The sequence below is a fragment of the Muscardinus avellanarius genome, assembly GCF_963383645.1.
Source record: "Muscardinus avellanarius genome assembly, chromosome: X".
Taxonomy (NCBI): domain Eukaryota; kingdom Metazoa; phylum Chordata; class Mammalia; order Rodentia; family Gliridae; genus Muscardinus; species Muscardinus avellanarius.
The window spans coordinates 129,354,673-129,377,592 of record NC_137792.1 but is presented as its reverse complement, the minus strand read 5'-3'; the positions used below and the strand labels follow the sequence as shown (position 1 = coordinate 129,377,592).

The window sequence follows — 22,920 nt, the reverse complement described above, 5'->3', positions numbered from 1 at the left end:
GAGAATGAATTGTAATTACAGAAGAAAATATGAAGAATGGGTCCTTTCTGAAGAAATAGGACCACCTTGGTCTAATAGGATTGACATCTTCCATTAATTATGATAAGTAGCCTTTATTCCTTCCATTTTTTCTCTGGTCATTCATTGATACATTACATGGATACTTGCTAGGTGTTCAGGATTGTGGCAGATGGCATAGGGGCTTCAAAAGAGAGCTTCCAATCTAGTTAGGAGATGAATCGATGTATTATATATAAAATAATCATAGAACCAGAGAAAATAATTACATGTACAGTCTGTATACAAAGCGCTAAGACAATGCTAACCAAATGGGAAGGTCAATGATGGCCATATGTTAGAAAAGAGGGAAACTGAACTGGGTGCCCTGTTCCCCACCTGTAAACCCAATACTTCAGTGGTTGAAAATGAGAGATTGCAGGTTTGAAGCCAACCTCAGCACCTTAGTGAGGCTCTCTGAAACTTAGCAAGATACTGTTTCAAAATAAATAAAATAGGGCTAGGAGTTTAACTTGGGGGTAGAACGGTCCTGGCTTCAATTCTCAGTACCAGAAGGTAAAAGAATAAAAAGAAGGAAATTGTATATGAGGCTGTAGAGGGCCCTTTTGGATGACTGCTTAGCTAAGGGTTTCATTTAGATTGGAAGCTAATCACAATAAGGAGCCACTGCAGGTCTTGAAAAGGGAAGTGATATGATAAAAATATATAGTGGGCAAGGAAGATTATCCAAATACATTCTGTGGAATGGGCTGAAGCAAAAGGCAAATGATGATGGGGGCTGTGGAATGGAACCAAACAGAAAGACATAGGAGCTACTTCTAACAACTGTGAGAATTTTAAGATCTGTTCACTAGGAGAATAGGAGAGGAGAGTTCTCATCTTCTGATGTGCTTTAGGTACATGAAGCACATCTAAAGGGCAAGTTCTCTTTTGTGAGTCACTATGGTCATCAAGCCATTAGGCTGCTGTTTAGTACTATAAAGGATTGGTGTGACGCTTCAGTTTTCATTCCAAGCGCCTGTGTACAAGTATAAGCCTGTGTCTGCAGGTAGCTACGTGCCAGTCTCTGTGTGTATTTATCTAAGTGGCTAAAGACTTGATCCTCTCTGGTAAGACGTTCATTAGTTTGTGAGCTCCTTGAAGGCGTAGGCTGTGTATTTCTTTTTCATCCTCAGGGTTTGGTGGATGATTATTGAATGGATGAGGGAATGAATACATTAGTCGGAGCCACTTTGTTTTCAAAGCCTAGACAGTTTGGAGCTTGGAGGGAAGCATTGGGATCATTTGGTTATCCAACTCATTTTAAAGATGGCTACATTTGTCTCAGGAGGAATCAAGTGACTTAACCAAGGTCACGTGTGAGTCAGTGACTACCCGTGGGTGGTGGGTCTCCAGGCCCCCCCACTACACCGTATTGCTCTCTGTAGCCAAACACGCATGTGCTTGTGTATGAGAATTAGGGCTGTAGCGTGGGGAGAGCATATGACTGACAAGACGTGGTTAGTAGGAGCTTAATTAGCTTGTTTTCCAGTTCAGGGTAAATACGAGCTTTCAAGCCACGGTAAGCGTGGGCCTTTCATTCCACCTTCCCTAATTCCTACTTCAGCTGCTGCTGTCTGGATGGATGAGTCTTTGAATATACATTCTAGCTGGAGGCATGTTGGCTTTATCTTTATAGAGAATTTACATTTTCATTTGTATGTGTTAGGCATAGGAAGTAGGAAAGAGTAATTTGTCGATTCATTTCCCCAAATCACTTTTGTGAGGAGATGGCCATTTGAACATCTAAAACAGCCATAGCTTTTGGGAAAGGCCATGGGTCTTTTCATCATTGATCAATAGACACAATTATCATTATTGGAAGTTAGCCATTAAAAAATAACCAGCACTTTAAAATCACTTTGCTGTGCATCTGGTTTGGAATTCCACTTTTGCTGTGTATATGGCTAAAATGACTTACGAGTTAAAAATTAAAAATAATTAGCAAATTGCAGTAATAATGTTTTTGGTTTGATAGGACTTTTAAACTATAGTTTAAAAAGAGTGTTTACTTTCAAATGAAAACATTTTGGTTTGAGAAATCTCTTTTAATCCCAGAATTTGCAGCCTTTTTTTTTAGCTTGGTGTCTTGACCTGGGGATTGGTGCCACTGGGCAGAGTCTAGTCCTGGATATCTGCATTTACTGGGCTTCTTTCTCTTCAGGGTTGAAGTCTCTCTTGGTGATAAATGTGGTGCTGGGAGAACTGCAGTCACTCTTCCAGAGACTAGGGCACAATCCAGTGAACTGTAAAAGTAATGCAAAATGACAATTAAAGTAGGGCATTCTCTGGTACCTTGGGGGCCTGACAAAGTGGAAGTATTTGACTTCTGATGTGCCAGACTTTATTAACATAGAAACATCAGAAAATACCATCGACCCTAAAGACTCACGAAAAACCTTGCATATCCAGAAGGGAGCTGAGAATATAGAATGCAGTGAGTAAAGATGGCCCCTGATTAGGTAAAAAACGAAGCAAACAAAACCCCAAACATTGCACAAAAGTCCATATATTCAAGATCGTGTACTAAGGTCCAACAACATTTCAGCTCACTATACAGAACCTATTACCTCGTTTTCTAGACTAGTCTTACAAATATAATTGTACCGTTTCTCCTATACAAGTAGAGTAGGAACATCAGGCTCGAAGTGGAAGACAGCACGCTTTTGCTCAGTTAAATACACTGAGAATAGATGTCGAAAACTAAAGACAGAATTAAAAAGTCACAATACTTTGGGGTCAGTGAGTGCACAGGCAAAAATTGTATGGTGTAAGGCTTATGTTTAGGCTACTCCTAAGGAATGGATAAGAGGTTGAATTATGCCTTTTAAAATCTGTATTAAGGGGAGCAACTTTGGGATCCATTCCATAAAAAGGCAGAATGGTGAGGGTTTTCAGTTCTTAAAGGAGAAGGTCCTAAGCTATCTGCGAAAACTCAGATATGCAGACATATTTATTGTTTGATGGTTTCATTTATTTTTATATACTTTTATTAGTACATTATAGTCTCAAATCATGTAAATCATAGTGATAGTGACATTCATACACACACAGCACTTATTAAAATGAGGCCATGTGAGAAGCCTACTCGCTATGAATTCCTAGGAAGAAGACTTCCAATTAGAGGAAGGATGTAGGAGAAGTATATTAAGTGATAAAAAGTGACTGTTCTTTGCTGTGAAGACTGGAAATAAAAGTTTGCTCTAGACCCATTTTTTAATGTCAAAATTATGTTTTTCAGAAACAAATGTTGTTCTCGTCTCTTTGCTGTGTTTCTGTGTTAACCTGGCTGTCTCATTAGAGATGGGGACATTTCCTAGTGAAATTAATGTGACATTTAGAGAAAATTTCCTCTCTCAAATGTTTCATGTTATTTGCCATTTAGAATACTTAGAGATGGCATTGGAATAATGTCAAGCAAATTTTGATTAAATAAGGCTAACCAGGAGCCAATGAATTCATGCAAAAAATAAAAGCTCTTGTATTATTTCTTGAAAAGTGTATTCATGCTGTGGTTTTTCATCTTGTATCGCAATGACCTCGGCAGGTAATTGATAGAAGTGCTGTTCTCTAAACAGCTAGGCTTGCCTTAGAAGACCCAGCACATCAGTTCAAAGCATGTGGCCAGTTCTTTGCCCTGAGATGCAATAGAATCATCAGGGAAACTATTAAAAATATGAATGCCTAGGCCCAACTCCAGGCCAGTTACCTTAGAATCTTTTGAGTAGATCCTTGATGACAGTATTTTTAACTACCTGAGATGATTCTAATGCACAGTTAAGGTTGAAGACCACTGGCTTAAGGCATGCAAATTATTCCTTAAGGTAAACTTGTTTACTTTTTTGAGGAGGACTGAGTCTCATCCTTTGCTCCAGCAGAAGTGAGAAAAATCTATTCCTTCAATGCATAATAGTTGAGTTTACACACACACCTGGAACCAGTATGAGGTAGAATACTTGATGTCAGTAAATGTAGACCTGCAAAAACCCACCATCTATGACCGACCAGTGAACTCAGTTGTTTAGGATATAGAATTAATGAGGCCAGAATAGTGTATTCTGTCCAATTAGAACACATCCATTCCATCGGTTGCACCCATGACTGCAACCAAGCTGCCTCCTAAAGAGACCCGAGACCGATTCCAAAGGCAAAGGACAATGTGTGAATCAGTGTACTCCATTCATCTGGAAAAGTTGCTTCTAGGTACCTGCCTTACTAACTGGTGCTAAGTATTCTATCATACAGTGTAGGGCTTATACTCTATGGTTTGTGCTGATTTGGGGAATGGACTCTTTATATTTGAAGGCCAGAACCTACAAGAAAGATCAGTCTTTTTTAGAGTAAGAAAGGATAAATACAGAAACGTAATACATTTCAGTGAAACTCTTCTACCTACAGTAGGGATCATGACTGGTTCCTCTATCCACTATGGTTTGTGATGATTTGGGGAATGGAATATTTACATTTGAAGGACAGAGCCATAAGACTAGGTAGTATGCTCTTAGGGTAAGAAAAAGAGAAAGAAAGGAAGGTGGTAACATTCAGTATTATTCATCTACCTACACTGGAGATCATGCCTGGTGCATTTGCCTAAGATAAGCTGGTTTTTCTGGGTGGAGGTTGCTAAGATCACTAAAAGCAAGGGCTTTTGACTTGTCTCTTATTTTAATGAGTTGCTTTGGAGTATAAATTCTCATGGTCAGATACTTTATTCCACTAGAACCAGGAAATAGTATAGTCATCAGAGATAAATTTGCATGATTTTTCTTCTTTGCCAGCTCCTTATCTGTTGCTCAGTCCGTACAGGTTAGATGGAATGGGTTGACTTGGAGAACATTATGTGAATTGAGATTAGCCAGTCACAGAAAGTGAAGGGTCATATGTTTTCTCCTATATGCAGAAGCTAGGGCGTAATGGAGGTACCAGAGGGACTTGAGATAATGGAGGAGCAACTGCAGTGGAGTGAGGGAGGTGGTCTAGGGGAAGGTGGGTAGTTGGAGTGGGAGAATCAACGAAAGAAACACTTCCGGTGACCTTAGGTAGGTATGTGAGAACACCACTGCCCTTCTCAATATTCCTGATGGGGAAGGGGAGGGAGTGGGGAAGGAGCGACCAAGGGCTGGGACTCACAGAAGGCTGTGTGCATGGATGTCACTATCGCTGTGAGCCGCATCATGATGGGACACTACAATCCATCAATGAAAGTATATAAAAATAATAAATAAAGACTGAAAAAAATAAAAATTTCCACCTGAAAAGAATATGACTGTACCTTTGGGTGTTGCTCATGCTCTTTCTGTAAAGCCACGATCTTCTAGGCTCCTTTTTTTTCCATCTGTGCTTCTACATATCATGTCTGTTGCAAAACTGATTCAGTACATTTGGAGGCTGAGATGGAACAGGCATGTGCTATCGCTTTATTTCCCAAGTGAGGTCAAATTCCTGGTCCCACTTGGGTTTACATGTTCTGATGATAGCAAGGAATAAGGATCCCAATCTTTTGCATCATAACTCATGATAAATGCAATTGCAATTCTCCTTCGGATTCATGTTCAACTATCCACATTTGACAAAGAAGGAAAGTGAGGTGCCAGATTAAGTGACTGACCCAGGCTTGCACAGTGAGAGGGATACCTGAACTACGGAGTGCTTAACCTGTTTCTTGTTTTAACCGTAGTGTGATTTTAAGGGGCAAGGAGCTTAACAAGTTATATATTGTGGTTATGTTTGGAACAATTTCAGCATTCATTTTCTTAAGAACAAATTAGGAATGAACCGGTCCTTTTGAGTCTTATTCTCCCAAGCCACTTATTCCAGTAGCACCAAAAATACTTGTGGTTTAAAGTAGGTATCAATGCATAGACAAGGCAGTGGAGGAGCGGATATTCCATACAGTGTCTTCAGATGAGGGGCCAGGGGGAGACACGGGCACACCCGCGGAAGCGCAGGCGCTGTTGGCTTTTAGTTGGCTTCTCCGAACTCTCTCCGTTTCTTCTTACTCTAGATATTTAGGATCCTGACTGACTGTTGGCTCTTCAGAGCCCAAGCAGGAGCTGGGCCTGCTATTATCTGTCTCATTGTCTCCTCCATCAAACTGTGAACTCCTTGAAAGCAAAGGCTGCCTCTAAGAGCAGAGTGCAGTTAATGTCTGACAGGTAGTCCTCTGACAGGAATCCGTTATTTTATTCACTAGACAGCTATTGTGTTTCCTTTTCTGGGCACTCTTGGTTGGCTCAATTGCAGAACGCCCCTTAGAAAGGATAGGAAGGGTGGGGATATCTGGTCGAATGCAGGAGGGTAGAGATGTGTTTGGGCCGTTTTCAGTTCCTACAGTGGCTCAGTGAGAGAGTTGTACTTGGATTGGGGGTATAAGAACCAATTTACCAGCTGGGTGTGGTGGTGTGAGCTTGTAGTTCCAGTCCTTGGGAGGCTGAGACAGGAGGATCAAAGGTTCATATATATATGGCTGGGGTTGTAGCTTAGAGGTAGACTACCCTGGGGTTCAATCTCTGGTACCTGCCCCGCCCCCCAAAAATGACCCACATTTATCAGGACATTGACTTCAGTGTAAACTCTTTCCTGGCTTCCACCCCTCCCGAGACTTGCCCCTTCAATCTGCCCAGCCTGTGCGTTCTCATAAACTGTTCTCCCGTCCCTTTCATGTGGCAGATATTCCGTATTTGCTTTTGTAAAGCCGTTGCTTGGGCAGCCTACTCTAACCAGATGAGACAGTGGTGTTTTAATGATAGGCGCAGACACAGGGGTTTGCTCGCAAATTTCATGTCTGGCATGAAAGGCTTCGGCACCCCCTGTGGACTGCCCTTCGCCCTGTTTTAGGCTTGATACTTGTTTGCCTTTATATCTGTGATAAAAGAAGGCCTTCCTGCATAACCAGTGTGGAGCAAATGTCTTAAAACAAAAGGAAGTGCAGAGTTTAAATCCACAGTGGGGGATTACCTTGCTTGCATTTCCATATCTTTGGAATAAATATTTTAACATGTTAATTATCTACTACTAATAAAAATACCTTTGAACTTCCAGTCAATTTGATGGGCATAGAATGGCCTCCACTGGGGAATGGGAAGCAATTAGTTTCTGTAACGATTGTGAGTCATATTGTCTCTTCTCTGTAAGTAGTTGCATGGTCAGTAGCCAGCTATATTCTAGGAAATGTGTGCTCTTAGTCCGCCCAGGTCTGCAGGGGTGAGCTTCTGCCTGTACAGAGCCCCTCTGTGACCCACGGAAGGCACCTCTCAGGCTGCTGCTGCCCCAGTACAGCCTGGGTTTCCCATTCATTCATTGCTTCTTGCCAGTATAAAAAATATCCTTTTAAGTAGGGCACTTGGACTACTCTTATGAATCACCTGTATAACCTTTTAAATCTCCTTTCTTTTTGCAGACTGAAAACTATTCTTTTGACTCCAACTACGTGAACAGCCGAGCCCATTTAATCAAAAGGTATGCCAATTTGCCTGCCTGTTTCTACTCCTAACCTTGATTTAATGCAAAGAAAAAACTGGTTAAGTTTTTTATAAAGCAGTGCTCTTTGGGATTTTAAGATGAATGCCTATATGTTTATTATGGACAGTTTGGAAAATTCAAAAAAGAGAAGAAGTAAATAAATATCAGCAGTAATTCCATCCTCAAAGGTACTCTTGGTATTTTATTATATAGCTGTCCATCAAAATGCCTAAGTATTCACAACTAAAACTAAACTTTGGGTTATATTAAAATATAGTTTTGTTGATGATTTAGAAGAACATATTTAGTAGAAAATATTAGAAAATTTTCAAAATCATGTTCATATAAAAATCAGGGTGCTATTGACTTTAAATAAAGGGAGGCCTTAACATTTTTTCTCATATGGAACTTCCATAGAGTTCTGAGATTGGCATTTGGACATCTTTGAAATATTTAAAGTATATTTTAATGACTGATGAATTAACTCTATATAGTATTTTGAGGTAAGAGAGGAAAAGAAATTTCCCCAATTCACTACTTGTCGATATATTTTGAAGTGCTTCCAATGAAATATTCAAAGTTGATATTTGTATGATTAGTTATTCTTGAAGCTACAGTGTATAGTGTCCAGAGATGAATACTGACAATGAAGGTTCTACCTGGTTGGTGCAGGGTGATTTGACATCCTCTGGGAGATGGGGATAGACAGGGTGTTAAGAAAAACCTCTGAGGAGGGAGAATTAAGCAAAGGAGATAGCTTCTTGAACCAAAAAACTCAGTACTGACAATTCAGATGATGCCTTCATTTCTGTTTCATGTAAATAGCTTCTTGACTGGCTCAGTGATTATTCTGCAGCTAAAATTGAACACTGAGTATGTTTGTTAAAAAATGGAAATGAAATAGAGAGGCAAGAAGGGTATTTTTGAACTGCAGTAGAGAAGACCTGAAAAAATTTTTTATTATTTACGGGCTCAAATCCCATGAATTTCTATTACTGGAGCCATAAGGATTCGAGGAATAAACTAGCTTGTTGTGCAAGTAACTTGAATTTATATCTAATTTAATTTATGATGCTAAGGTAATTCTAAAACATGCTAGGTTTATCTGTACTAGCCCAGGATAGCCTATGACCTTAAGTGATGATCATTAGTCATCTGAAAATGGATAGCCCTGTATCACCAGTCATAAAATAGATTAAAATTTTACTCAGGGGCTGGGAAGAATCCATTTAGAATATTTTCTCACCCTACAGAAAGAATACAGCAAAAGGCAAGAAATTCAAAATTATCTCACTAATTCGTTTTAGGGCAAGAGAAAAACCTCTTTACATGAAATGATTAGAATAGCTTTGCAAAAGAAATATGCCTTGTTTTCTACTTTAAGATTGCTATATTCCAAAGCTTCTTTTTTAACTTCTAGTAAAAACAGTGACTTGCTTTATCCCTACAGGTTCCTTGAGCTAGTGAGTTCTGGGTACTTGGGGATTCTATGACCAAGTTAAAGTGATAACATGATTTGGATTTTCATAGCCTGGCAAAAGGCTAAGACTCCTATGGACCCTCATGTCTTAGGTCAGCTCTCAGTTTACAAAGCAGACTTATAAGATGAACCTATGTTCAAACATTTAGGTTTTGGGATACATGCACTTCCACAGAAACCTTGGGACTCACTGGGAACCTATGATTTTGATTATATCACACACACACACACACACACACACACACACACACACACACACACACCACAGCAGGAGTCTTGGTGAAAGTGTCTCCTGATGTTTCCTGAAATCAAAGATAGTTTTTACTAGGGATAACCTTGATTAAGAAGAAAAATTTAAAAGCTCAGGGATGCACACGTTTTTTTTTTTCTGTTGTGGAACTGCAAAGGCTTTGAAATATCGTAAAATTCATATGGGGTCAGTTGAGTTTATACAAAGCATAATACATGTAAAGATACAGAGTAAGTTGTTTGCTGTGCTTTTTTCTGAAGAGTAACCATTATTAAGTATAAAATGCTAAAAGAGAATGGTGACTAAAATCAGGTGGTAAAACCATGTAAAGTGTTAAAATAGCTCACAGCCATATTTAAAAGGGGTTTTGCTGTATGCAGCATCTTGAAGATCCATTTCTATGCATGGAAAAAGCTTCTGGCTAAGAAATTCTGAACTGGATTATTAATTTTAATTTGACTGTCAAATCCCTGATTTTTAAAATGCCAGTACAATTTCAGGCCCACTTTGAAAACTTTTTTAAAATCTATTTTCCTATCCTCTATTCAATTTCTTCTCATCCACGGATGTTTCTTAACCCATTATATTTGGCTTTTGTTTTTTGCAGACCATTCTCATTCACGTACAGGCATTGTTTTCTCATTCACATCCATCTAACTCAGTTGAACTACCATTTTTCTCCTTTGATTCTCTCCTGAATCAATGAGGGTTCTTATATGAAGTAGTTGACACACTCAAATGAGGATGACTTGATAATAAGACAATTTGCAAAGGACTGGGCAGGGAATACTGCAGTATTCTGGTACCAGAACAGCGGAATCAAAAATACCTCCGACACAACGAAGAAGAGAGCATGGAGGGAAGATTGACTATGGGGTAATAGTGACTTCTGATCAGTGGAAGGATAAAGTCATCATGAAGTGACCCTGCAGGAGGGAGCAGACACAATCAATACCACAACATCACTTTCCTCTTGCCCTCTGATTTCCTGCTGGTGCCCTCCATGAGCTAATCCCAAATAGAAAGCCAGACAGCAAAGAGATTTTCATAGGCATGAATAGAGGTTGAGAAGGGTGAAGAGTAGATCTGAAATGGAAAACAAAGATACATGGCACATTCCCCGTATTTTTTGGCACTGAAAAATCTAGCATTATATCTCTGTAGTATTTCTCTTCCAGATCATCACCTTCCACCTGGAGGTATCCCAAGGAGGCTTATGAGAGAGTCCCAGATTAACAAGAAAGGACAGTTTGGGAGTTGTTTTGGATGGATTTCCTCCCTGCTATGTTTGTTTCCTTGCAAAGAAAGCCAGCAGTGGCACTTTGTCCCTACTGCACCACTCTCTCCTTCTGCCTGCTTTCTGTGCTGCTGTCTGATGTCCACTCCTGCTGTGCGTTTGGAGTAATATCAATCAGGGCATGAGGCTGTAGCTCAAAGAAAACAGAATAAGAAATGAACAAGGTGATGAAGCAGTGTGAAAAGGAAAATGAACATTGGAATCTAAACCATGCACAGCGCTTTCCAAAACTGTCCTGGGGTTTTGTAGCATCTGGTATGGTGCTTTGTATATAGTAAGTGTTTGGTGTGTATCGAATGACTAGAAGGAAGAAGTTGAAGGAAACCTCAGTATTTTCCATTCAAAGCTGGCAATAAACTTCCCTTTAAGTCAGTGATTTCTGAACTTTCACGTGCATTGGAATCAACTGAGAGACTTGTTAAAATGCATTCTCTAGCTCCATACCTAGAAAATCTCCAGTTTTAAAAGGTCATCAAGGTGTTAGTGATACAAGTGGGCCAGAAACACATGAAAATCTTCCTTAGGTTCTTTAAACACAGTTTCAAAACTCTTTTGACTCTCATTCCCTCCTTAGTCTCAGTTGGCCTTTCTTGAGTACATGGTGTCACCTAATGTGAAGATACGGCCTGTTTTCTTTCTTCTGTCTTTTGGAAAAGAATTATAATATTGAAGGGTAGATACAGGTCAGAATTTGAGCAATGTTTGTTCACCAAGCATTGGTTGAGTGCAGAGCCCTGTTCTGGGTGTTTCTGAGAGTATCTGTTGGCTACAAGAGCAGTAATAGAAACATTTGCATTTACAATACCATCACAAACAGGTATCCCTAATTTATTGTTCTACAAAAGTTGTTTTACAAGTATTTCATCTCCCAAGAGATACACAAGTAATAAAGCAAGTGAAATCAGCATTTTTAATGCCTGTCATAAATTGTTATTTGTTTGGGGTGAGTAGCCATTTACCAGGCTGCTTTACAATTTGCAGCATCTTGCTCACTGGGTCTTAAACTGCCGTACACAGATCCATTCATTAAGCCACTAAATGCCCTTACAAGATTAGAGTCAGTGGTACTTAGTTTGTCAATGGTTTGAAAACTGATCTTTAAAAGAGTTAACCATTCTCAGGTTTGGGAGAGGGTAATGGTTATACCTTTGTCTTTTCTTTCTTAGCATGTACAGTTTTTTATGCTCGCACTACCAGGTCCTCAGATCCTAGGAGTTAATCCTTCGGGGTTTTATTATTTCTACATTTTCTACCTAAAGATAAAAATCTCTGAGGTGATTTATAACATTTAGAAGCATTTTAAGTGGATGATCAAATTTTAAAAGAGTGGATCTAAAACCTATTAGGAAAAGATGCCAGATAGAGATCCCTGACATTCAGGGTGGTCACTCAGTGTAATTAAACATTACATTTATCTTGAAGGTTTTGAGAAGCCAAGACAAAGCAAGTGTATCTCATTATTTAATAAAGTAAGGATACATTTGGTAATGGAAACAATTTTTTCTGTCCCTGAATTTTAGGAGAGATAACATAATGGACAGTATCTATTTTTAACAGAAAGCATGAAATTTTTCTTCAAATATAAACTTTCTATATGAATCCTATGAAATACCATGGATATATATTTAATTATATGTCAATGAAGACATTAGCATACAGAATAATGATCATGTTTAGAAAACATTTATTGAATATCTGTATGTTTCTGGTACCTCAGGTGCCGGTCCTCAAAATGTCTTGTGGAAGAATTCAGCAAATACATCCTATACACAAGAGAAATGAGACTCAAGCATATTGAATATCAAGCCCAGGGTCACATAGATGGAATGGCACATTACAGATGGCCACCTGACCTAATGACTCCAAGTCCAGTGCTTTTTTTTTCTACAGTTTGTTACAAGAATAGAATTTAAAGAACTCGGAGTGGTTGTTGTCAACTGGGGATGATTTGGCAATGTCTCTCTGGAGATGAAGTGATTATTACTCTTGGATGGGGGGATCACTACTGGCATCTCATGGATGAAGACCAGAGATGCTGCTCAAAACATCTAGCAATGCATGGGACAGCCTCAACAAAGAATTAAGTGGCCAACAATGTCAAGAGTGTCAAGGTCAAGATGCCCTGCTCTAAGGGATAGTTAACTCCATTGCCCTTATACTATATCCCTCACCATTATGTATCTCAAACAAGTTTTAGCAACTCTTCTGCTAAAATGCAGTCAATTTAGGGTTGAATTTTCTGGCTTAAAGTGACAGTTTCATGTTGGGTATTAGGGACTTTTTATTATATTTCAGATACTAGATGATACAGTTTGAAAAGTCCATATTGGTTATAAAAATGGAGCTGCCTGTTTTTTTCTAAAATACAAAATTTGAATCCATTTAAACTATGGGATTCGTATTGGTACTCTAGAAAGTTAGAAATGATAAAACACATCATGCGTCTCCAGTTGGTCTTCTTGGTTGTGAAAGAACTGTAGGATGATTTTTTAATAGAACTGCATCCTGGTGGGTTCATAGGGCTGAGTTACCTGTGCGACATCATTTGGAAGTCCTATTGAGTGATTTTAGTTTTTATGATGCTAATTCTCAGTTATCCTTTATGAAAATCATTAGCTAACAGGTCAGTGTTTCACTCCATCCTACTCTTTATCTAAATTTTCTTCTAATTATTGCTGCCTTATTGAGCTCTTCCTTTTCAAATTCAGGTCAGTCAGCACTTGGCACCTAGGTGGGTTGTATGTTAAATCACCTGTGATTCTTCTTGACCATGTATGAAGAGTGACAGTATAGCCACTGTGTCCACCCCAGAGCTCTCCATCATATAGAGGACTGATGTTCTTATTAAAGACTCAGGGAGCCATATCTGTGAAAGTTCAAATTTGAGCAGATCAAATGAGTTTGCAGCACTGTCTCCATAGGGCTCCCCCTGCAGAGCTACAGTAGGGCTTTGAGGGCCTGTCCTCATTTACAAGTGTGCCCCTCTCTCTTGCCGAGACAGCAACACACTTGCTTGAGCGTGCCTTTGCTTCCATCTCACTGACTGGGGGATGCATTCACCACCACTAGTTACTTCACACGCATAACTTATCAACCATGGTGTAGCACAATTGCACATTTAGGCAAGATATAGGAAGCATTGTAAGTTGAGGTGGGTCCTCCATGAGTATACTGCATTCTTTAAGAAATGCTGTGGAGTTACTAGATAGCATGCTTAGTGCATTGTGTGGTGGATTGCTTCAGTAAAGGCAAGGGACGTTTTACCCACACACTCTTGAGCTGAAAGTTTCCATATTCTTAGTCTACCTATATTCAGTTAATGCTTACTGTCTGGCTCTCACTTTTATTTTGTCTTCTGTATTAAGGCTCTCCAGAGAAAGAGAAACAATAGGCATTTCTATATTATTATATAGAAGACATTTATTATAAGGTTTTGGGTCATGCAATTATGGAGGCTGAGAAATCAGAAATCCTGCAATCTTCCATCTGCAAGCTGGGGAACCAGGAAATCTGGTGATGTCGTTCGAAGGCCTGAAAACCAGAGCCCCAGTAGTATACATTCCAGTCTGTGTCTGAAGATCTAAGAACCATGAGCGCTGAGTGCAGGAGAAGATTAATGTTCTAGCTCAAGCAATTTGGCACAGAGCAAATTCAACCTTCTGCCTTTTTATTCTCTTCAGGCATTTGATGGATTCGATGATACACACCTACACTGGGGAGAGACATATGCTTTTCTGAGTTCCACAATTCAAATGGTAATCTCTCTGGAAACACCCTTACAACCACATCCAGAAAAATGTACCACCTGGGCTTCCTGTGTCCCAGTCAAATTAACCACTTAAAATTAGCTATTATATCTTCTATCCACCAAGTGTCTCCTCTTCTCAGCTCTTTCTTCTCCTCTTTTTTCTTTTAATCTATTCCTGTGCCTTTTCCAGTGAAAACTGATCTGAGTTCTCCAATACTGTTAATCATTTCAATGGTAATTTTACTACTTCAATTTCTGCCCCTACTTTTTACAGTTGACTAGTAGAAGCATTATACATAGTGGTTAATGTTCTAGGCTGTGGAACTAGACTACCTTCATTTGGTATTCGATGTGCTATGTGTTTTCCCATCTGTGTGACATTGGGCAAGCTACTTCTATGCATCTTTGTTATCATGTCTATAAAAGGGAATATTAGTAGCACCTTTCTGTTGTGATAATTTTAAAGTTAATTAATGTCAAGCACTTGAAAGATGGCCTCATACATAGTAATCCCTGACGTAGACATTAGCTATTATTATTTTACTTTGTGTAAGAACTGAGGACACTGGAAATGACAATAATTTTTAGAGGTGACTGTTTTAGACTTGTAGCTTTGTCTACCTTGCACGTAGGGATGCACTGAAAAGAAGTGAATGGAAATATTAGCTGCATCAGCATCCGATCGTGGAACCTGTCTGCAATGTTCAATTCTATTATCTTGATACAGAAATGTCTCTTTCCATGATTCCTACCCTGTGGGCCAGTCCAGCCACTGTTTGGCCTCATTTCAAAGCTGACATCATCTTGGCTTAGAGAGATGAAAAATCAGATCTATTACAGTTGTAAGTGATCATTCTTCCTTTAACCCAGCAGCTCTACCTTCAAGGATCTGGAGGGCAACAGCCTGAAGGATAGTGGCCATGAGGAGAGTGACCAGACTGACAGTGAGCATGATGTTCAGAGGAGCCTGTATTGTGATACTGCCGTCAACGATGTGCTGAACACCAGTGTGACCTCCATGGGATCTCAGATGCCTGACCATGGTAAGCAGGCTGATTGTAAGTAGCAACAGCAGACTCCAAAGAACCCACACTATTTGCTGTCACATTGTACTACTCTACTGCATTGAGTGTATTCGTACTGAGTGTGTGCTGAGCTCACACAGCACCAGCATCTACAGGGCTTTGAGCTGCCACGACATCTAGTCACATCATTTCTTCCTCCCTCAATGGTCCCCTAGGATTATATAATGGGTTGGCATTTAACAAGATGACTGCGTATATACATTGCATGCATTCTCTTCAATAATAATGGCACTTAGCACACTGGAAACAAGCAGATGCATTCTCTCCAAGAATAAACACCTTTTGCTTTTTAGACAAATTCAGCTGATCAGTCGACTTGCATAGAACACAGCTCTAATGAGACTAGAGGGGTGGGTTTTATTCCCTATGTTTAGCTTTACCCAGAGAGATTATTCTCTGACCACAGATTATGCACTCTTCACTGAGGGTTGAAAATACTCAATTTTCCATTGTGTCTATGGGGATGCAATGCCAAAGCCCTCTAGCTACCACATTTGCCATTTGCCATTTGCCATAGGGGATACCAGAGGAAAAGGATGCAGCTGAGTCAACGTTAACCATTCTCCTACTGTGCAAAGCACCTCAAAGCACATGCCAGGAGCGGCAGCCTCATGTTGTATGAAGGAAGTTCTATTTTTGTGAACTCTGCCACACGTGCATCCACAAGAGGCACTATTTCAAACTGTGCTAGGCAGAAGCCAGCGTATAAAAGCATTAATAGAGTTCAGCTAAGGCAGTGTTCAGATGGACTTGGGCACAGATGTCATTTTCAATATTTTACTCACGCAAACATACAATGCAAACAGCCTGTCCTTTTCAATTAAGAAGTATGAATTCAACTTGGTGTTTAGGCTCAGTGAAGCTTCAGAATACTTGGCTGTGTCTGGAGAGAAGCTAGGCTCAAGCTCAGCTGGAAGCCCTACTGCTAGGAGTCTTAAAGATAAGAAAACAAAATATGGTGATTATGTGCTGGTCTTCAGCTGTTTCATTTCACTGTAAACATCATTAAATGCTTTTGTTTTGGTTTTGTAAATGAATCCAAAAAATGCATGATTCACAAAACAAAATGTTTTCCATGGAAAAAATTAGTCACTGACGATTCTATTAAATTGTCTAATCCATTCCCTCCCTAGCAGACCCCAATGTCAAAGTCTATAATATAGAGAGGTCACTAGCAATTGTGCACTGCTGCCTTCTCTAATTGGTGAGTGGTGACATCTGCAGAGATAATATACTTTCTGGGAAACCTTACTACGACTGAGAATGAAAAAAAATTAAACATTTATGTAACCGAAACAGAGGCAATTTAATTCTCGAAAGATTAGCCTGTGTCACAGGATGCAGACAGATATGTACCATTTACTAGTTGTGTGTGTCTCAAAGAAATGCTTTTTCATTTATATCAGAAAGGGCTTGAGTTAGATGCTCTCTAAAATAAAATGACTTCAGGAAAGGAAATAGTCATAATTGATTCTCACTTTATGCCTGGTTAGAACAACATCTGTTTTAATTTTTGCCACATTTCCCTAGGAAAACAGTATCAGTGGACTGTAGCTAGATTTTCTAAGTGTCTCTTACAAACAGGATGTATTATATACTGTGTAGATTAAATAATAGAGTATTCTAAAGGAAATGTATCCTGAGACTTTCCTACATATAACATGATGATTTCAGACACACACACAAACACACACACACACACACACACACACACACACACACACTTTTGCTATTCCATTTTGGCAATGCTTTTACATTTTGTTGCCCAGTATTTAATTCACATGCATGTATTTTCCTTTTTTTTCCCATTATCCCATCAATGAATAAACCTTTAACCAACTCTTGGGTTAATTCTTTTCAAGTGGATGACTAAAGTTTATGTACAAAGGGAATTCAGGTCTTGTTTACATCTCAGTCTCTACCATGTGATAGCTCTCTCCTTGTGAAGCTTTTTGTAATGATGCTTAATTGTGCATCACAAATCAACTCCAAGCTTGCCACATGGATTGTGCGCCAGTTTACTTGGGTTCATTATTATTAACTCAAAAAATCGCTGCTATTCCAACAATTAACATGTTATTATATTTACTCTTTTGAGCCTGCATTTATATAAGTGTGTCTCATTTTATCCTAACACACACTGGTTGAAAGGCAGTCACTGGGTTAATCCACCATGCATGTCTGATCTTGAATTTCTTAAGCTAATTTTAATACTATTATTTGTTTGGGTTCTGTAAGAACTGCTCTAGTGTTGGGCAACTTGCACCCAGTTGAGTTTACCTTATACCAAGGTTTTGGGGAGTTTGGCTTACTTCGGATTTCATGACTGTCACTCTCTTTATGACATTTCTGATTTGAATATTAGTACTGTATCTTTCTTTGCACAGATGTGAAAACATGATTGACAGCGAAGCTCAAGATTTTCAAAATCAAGATAATTGTATGCACCCATTAATTTTCTCATGTAGCAGGGATGGTTTGTTCACTGATCTGGTGTTGTGTTGCCAGTGTTTGAGGAAAAGATACAAACTGTATTTGATCCTTGTTTTCTGAGAGACACTTGGGTCTTGTTTTCTTATACTGCCAACAATTTCTTCAGAATTTGTTCGTATAACTTTACCATAGCAGAAGAATACTCACTGTGAATGACAAGGGTGCTTCATGGCTTATGTAAATGTCCAGATATCTTTGTTTTTAGAAACTCTTTTCTGAGTGCCCTCCTAGCCAATGGATCTCAGAATCACTAGATTCAATGAAGGAAGGAGACTATGTAAAAGACTTTTGAACTCAAAGGGCAAAAGTCAAGAGTGTAGTCAATGGTAAGTTTGGATTGAGTTTTGATTACCCCAACCAAACACATTTGTGAGCTGGAGCATAGTGAGATCAGAGGGAATGATAGGAATCTCCTCTTTGTGGCATATTTTCAATCCTGGTATCTCTCTTAACATGTCAAACACCAGGTCAGTAGACTGATGAACTGGCTGAACTGAATTTTGTGGTTACCAGCTACCTGACAAATTTGTCATCCACTGTGCCTATGAATTAGTGCGTCTCAGTTTGTCCTTAGTTCTGTGTCTCTTGTGGTTCCCTAGAAAAGTAGGTGATAGCAAGTTGTAACCTGTGCTTTTAGTTAGCATGCAGTACTATTTTGAAGGCTCTTTCTTCAGAACTCTCAGAGTACATTGAGAACAAGTCATTGTTGTCATTTTTGGCAGGTTTACCATGTGATTTTGTTCCAGATGAGATGAGATGTGGTCTTGAGCTTGGGAGTCACAATCAAATCTCTTAACCAATGCCTTCCCTCTCTGAAATTATTTGCTAAATTTACCATTTTTCTGTGGAGATATGACTTTTATGTTATCCAATCCCTGTGGGTGAATTGGTAAGAAGAGCAATTGACAGATACAATGGTTAGAGGTGCCAGAGGCTCCTGGGTCTGTTGCATGCTTGCAAGTATCACTGGGTTTGAATCTCTTCCTATCGGGGCTCTGAGTTGAACAGGTCTGGAGTTCCTAAACTTCTGGCTCATCCTTGCTTCTTTGCATGGCCATTTGTGATGGCATAGCTATCCTATTATGCTTACTTTCTTTTTGTCATAGTGGGGATTGAACTCAGAGGCATTCTACCTCTAAGCTACACCACCATCCCTTTTTTATTTAACAATTTTTTATTGAACATAAATAGTATACACTTAAACTATATTTGGTGCCCTCTCCCCCCCACCCCCATTTTCCCTTCCCCCCTCCCACCAGTGGTTGTCCAGGTTAATCATGTCATATTCATAATTTTTATTTTTTTAATTTTAAAACAAGTTCTTGCTAAATTGCTGAGGCTGGCCTTGAACCCGTGATCCTCTTGTTTCAGCCTCCCAATTACTGGGATTACAGACACACATGTGCCACCACACCTGGCTCCATTATGCTTACTTAAATATGTAATCCTCCCATGAAATTAGGGTTTATGGGGATCAGATTGTAGAGCTGAACACTAGTCTCAAACCCAACTAATTCATTTCAAATCACACTCAGTCTCTTTCCTTATGATTTTAATTATTGATTATAAATTCATCAGCAGCGATGATGACTCTAATTGCTCTAATATGCACCCAATTTGGAGTTCACTACAACACTGAATTGGTTTCCCTCCTGTGCTAATTGATACCAAATGGAAGCAATCTACAGAAATTTGGAGTAACATTTATCTGCTTTTCACATCCAAATGCAATATAATGATTGCTTTATTTCTGAAAGTGTAGGTTCTTCTCCTTGTGGTGCTGGGATTGAACTCATGGCCCCACGCATGCCAGGCATTCTTCCACTCAACAACATCCCCAGCCCTCTGTGTAGATGCCTCGGCATTGTTCTCAACGTGTTTATTTACTGGTTTCATCACCTAAATTCAGCACAGTTGTTCATTGACCCATCTCATCATCTAAATATCATTCAACATATTTGCTGTGTAAAACACGGATTGCAGGAATTTTGTGCCTAATGCGACTGCTATTACAAATTAGCTCCAGGCATGTTTTGTAGTCTGCATTCTACCCTTAGCCGAGTTTCAACCACAGGTGGATTAAGAGGTTTGCACTTTCAACACTCCACTAGCAATGTGTAATTTCATTTCTCTAGCCTTTTAGGGAAATCATGATTCAGTGACTAAACATCCCCTTCTTTATCCTCTTACCTATCCCCCAGACTCACCTCTCACCTCACTAAATTTCCAAACACTCATTTCAATTAATCTCTTGGCAAAATAGGGAGTTCTCAGTGGAGGATCTTTTGTGACATTGCAAAGCAGTGTGCTGCTGGGCTCCAGAAATGCGAGCGTGGACCAGATGTTCACATAGTAATTGAAAATTCCATTTTATCAGAATAGCATTTGCTGTCAAAAAGTTTTATCTTTACTTCAACAAAGAGGTTGATTAGATCCCCCTGGACCTAAATTAGCATCTTTGAGGCTAGATATACTGTTTTGCAATTCATGTGGTTATTTCTTCCCCAGTTTTGCTCATATAAAGTCCTTTAAAAATGTCTTCATCCCCTTGCAAATATACCCAGTGAAATGTTTAATTACTTGAACACTGGGATGTGTCCACGGTGTCTGTGCAGATGTGACTTTCAGCTTCTTCCATCCTGTCTCAGGTATAACAGTATCCTAATACCAGGCAGCATAAATATATTTACAGATATACTTTTTTCATTCAACCATGTTTTTGAGGGCCCACTCTGTGTCTGGGTCTGGAGATGGGCTATACCAACTACTGCTGTCATTAACTGTGAAAGTTATCATCTTTTTACTTTAGCTTATCTGGGTTTTATTGAGATAACCAAGGTGACCTAAGTGATAAACAATTCATTCTGATTTTAAAAAAAGCCCTAAGAATAGAGTTTGGGTATATTAAAACTTTGTTAATATTATACCAATAAAGAGAATATATATGAGAGGACTCTCATAAGCAAGATTTTATTTTCAATAAAAATATAGTGAAATTTCTTCCTGGATATTCTAATTTGAATATCATATTAGCAGGCATTTCTAAAAATCCTTTTACTTTAATTTTGAATTTCCTGCTGATTTTCACTTAATTTCACCATAGAATGGTAGGCTTAATCTTTGGTATGCCCAGTTACTTTTCTGTTTTAGAGGCACTCAGGGGTACTGTGTGTCCAATTCCCTTCTTCCTTTGATGCCCCCAAACTTTCTCTTTTCTCAGTCTCAGCAATAGTTGGGTAGATAGGAAGAGAGGTGACAGGTGGCGCTTTTATTTACTTCAATTATATGGTTGCACCAGGTAATTGGATTTCTTCCAAAAGCATTATTTACATTTTATTGACAAGACAGCCTCTGAAATAAACAGTTGTTCTTAACTAATGGAAACATCTATGCTGTTAGCAAGTATTCACTAGCATTATGTGTAGGTATGGACCTTTTGGTTAGGGAATTCTTTTAGGACAACTCAATGTCAATTTTTCCATGCAGGACATGAAAACTAGTGCCAACTGTTTATCTGCTTTCAAATAGAAATGCTATTTTGTGGTGTGTGTGTGTGTGCGCGCACGCGCGCACGCATTGTATACCTAAATGTTTTTCTGATCCACTTGGGATCATACTCGAGATTATTTTAAAAGTTACTAGTACCATTAACTTTGGTAAGAGATTCATTCTTTATCAAGAGAATAAATGCCGGGGGCTCTCCTGACTAGTTGACACTAAGAATTTCTGTTTCTCAGCACTTGGAATGCATTGAAGGATGGAGGCATAAAGGGAGCGCACTGAACAATTAAGAATTTCATTCTCTGGGAGTTTATGGCCCAATAGCACAAATGGTCCTGTATGGAATAGATGACATAGGATCAGTGAAGAAATTAATTAAGAATATTTGAGCTGGAAAACCGAATGCATTTAAAAAACACTTTGGTGTAACGGGATCCCGTTGAAGGAATAGTGGAAGCCAGGCCCCAGCATGGGTGATTTGCTGGGCGAATGTTTTCCGGTTGCTTCATGAAAAGGCAAGTTCGATAGGCCGTGACAAACAGAGATACTGCCAAGATGATAACAGATGTGGAGGATTTCAGGTCTGCTCAAAAAGCCCATGGAAATATCATGGTCATTATTTTCTTTCTTTCTTTCTATGTAATCTTATTTTTGCTCTGTCCTGTCGTAAGATGGTTAAGAATAGTAAATAAACTTCATCAAGACGGGAAAATAGGAATCTAAACATGACATTTCATATAGAGTATTTTTCTGATTTTTTCCTCTTAAGCCGTTTATTATCAAATAAACATGAGGAATTGAGTCCAGTCATAGTTTAAGAAGCAATTTAAAGACTACCAATATTGTCCATCATTTTTAATTGCATGGGCAAAATCCCTAGGCGATGGCTTTCTTCTTTTACTATAGACGCCTTTTGTCATCCAGGGTAATCTCTGTTCTCACCAGATGGTTCTTTGTCAGTAGACTTTAGCCAGGGAAAGCTTATTTGAGACATCCACTCTTTTTCCATAATGGCTGCCTTTTCAGTTTCTCTTTCCACAAGACTTGCCCCAGTAAAACTCCAGGCTAGAAAAAAAACACCAAGCACCAGATCAGGATAGGTTGGGGCTGGCTCCTAAAGGGCCACTAGAAAAGTTGCTTTTTAGGGGTTTATACATAGGTTCTGCTGGCAGTGTTTGAAAAGGTCTCACGTAATCGTAATCTAGACTTTTCTTGTGGTATTGGAGATAGAACTCAGGGACATTCTACCTCCAAGCTACACCCCCAGCCCCTAATTTTTTTTTTAATTTTGAAACAGGGTCTCAAGAGTTGCAAAGGGGCTCACTAAGTAGAAGCTAAGGCTGTCTGCAAACCTTGATCCTCCTGTCTCAGCCTTCCAAATGCTGGAATTACAAGCATGTGCCACGCCCGACTTAGACTTCTATCTTTTTTTTTTTTTTTTGGTGGTACTGGGGTTCCTGGAAGCCCTTATACCTTCGGGCTACACTCCCAGACCTGTTTTTACATTTTTTATTTGGAAACAGTGTCTCCTAAGCCAGCGGCTGGCTT

General features: G+C 39.2%; 1 protein-coding gene across 3 annotated transcripts in view; it reads left to right on the top strand.

Moving 5' to 3' along the window:
• PCDH19 (protocadherin 19) overlaps window positions 1-22,920 on the top strand; it is a gene marked incomplete at both ends in the record, with an annotated part of 101,314 nt that overhangs the window by 50,549 nt on the left and 27,845 nt on the right. For 2 of the 3 annotated variants that reach the window (XM_080718730.1, XM_080718729.1), the window contains 2 exons: window positions 7,457-7,515; window positions 15,164-15,336. In XM_080718730.1, coding sequence (XP_080574856.1) covers window positions 7,457-7,515; window positions 15,164-15,336 — 232 coding nt within the window. The remainder of the gene's footprint in view (window positions 1-7,456; window positions 7,516-15,163; window positions 15,337-22,920) is intronic. The other variant, XM_080718731.1, reaches the window with a different exon arrangement.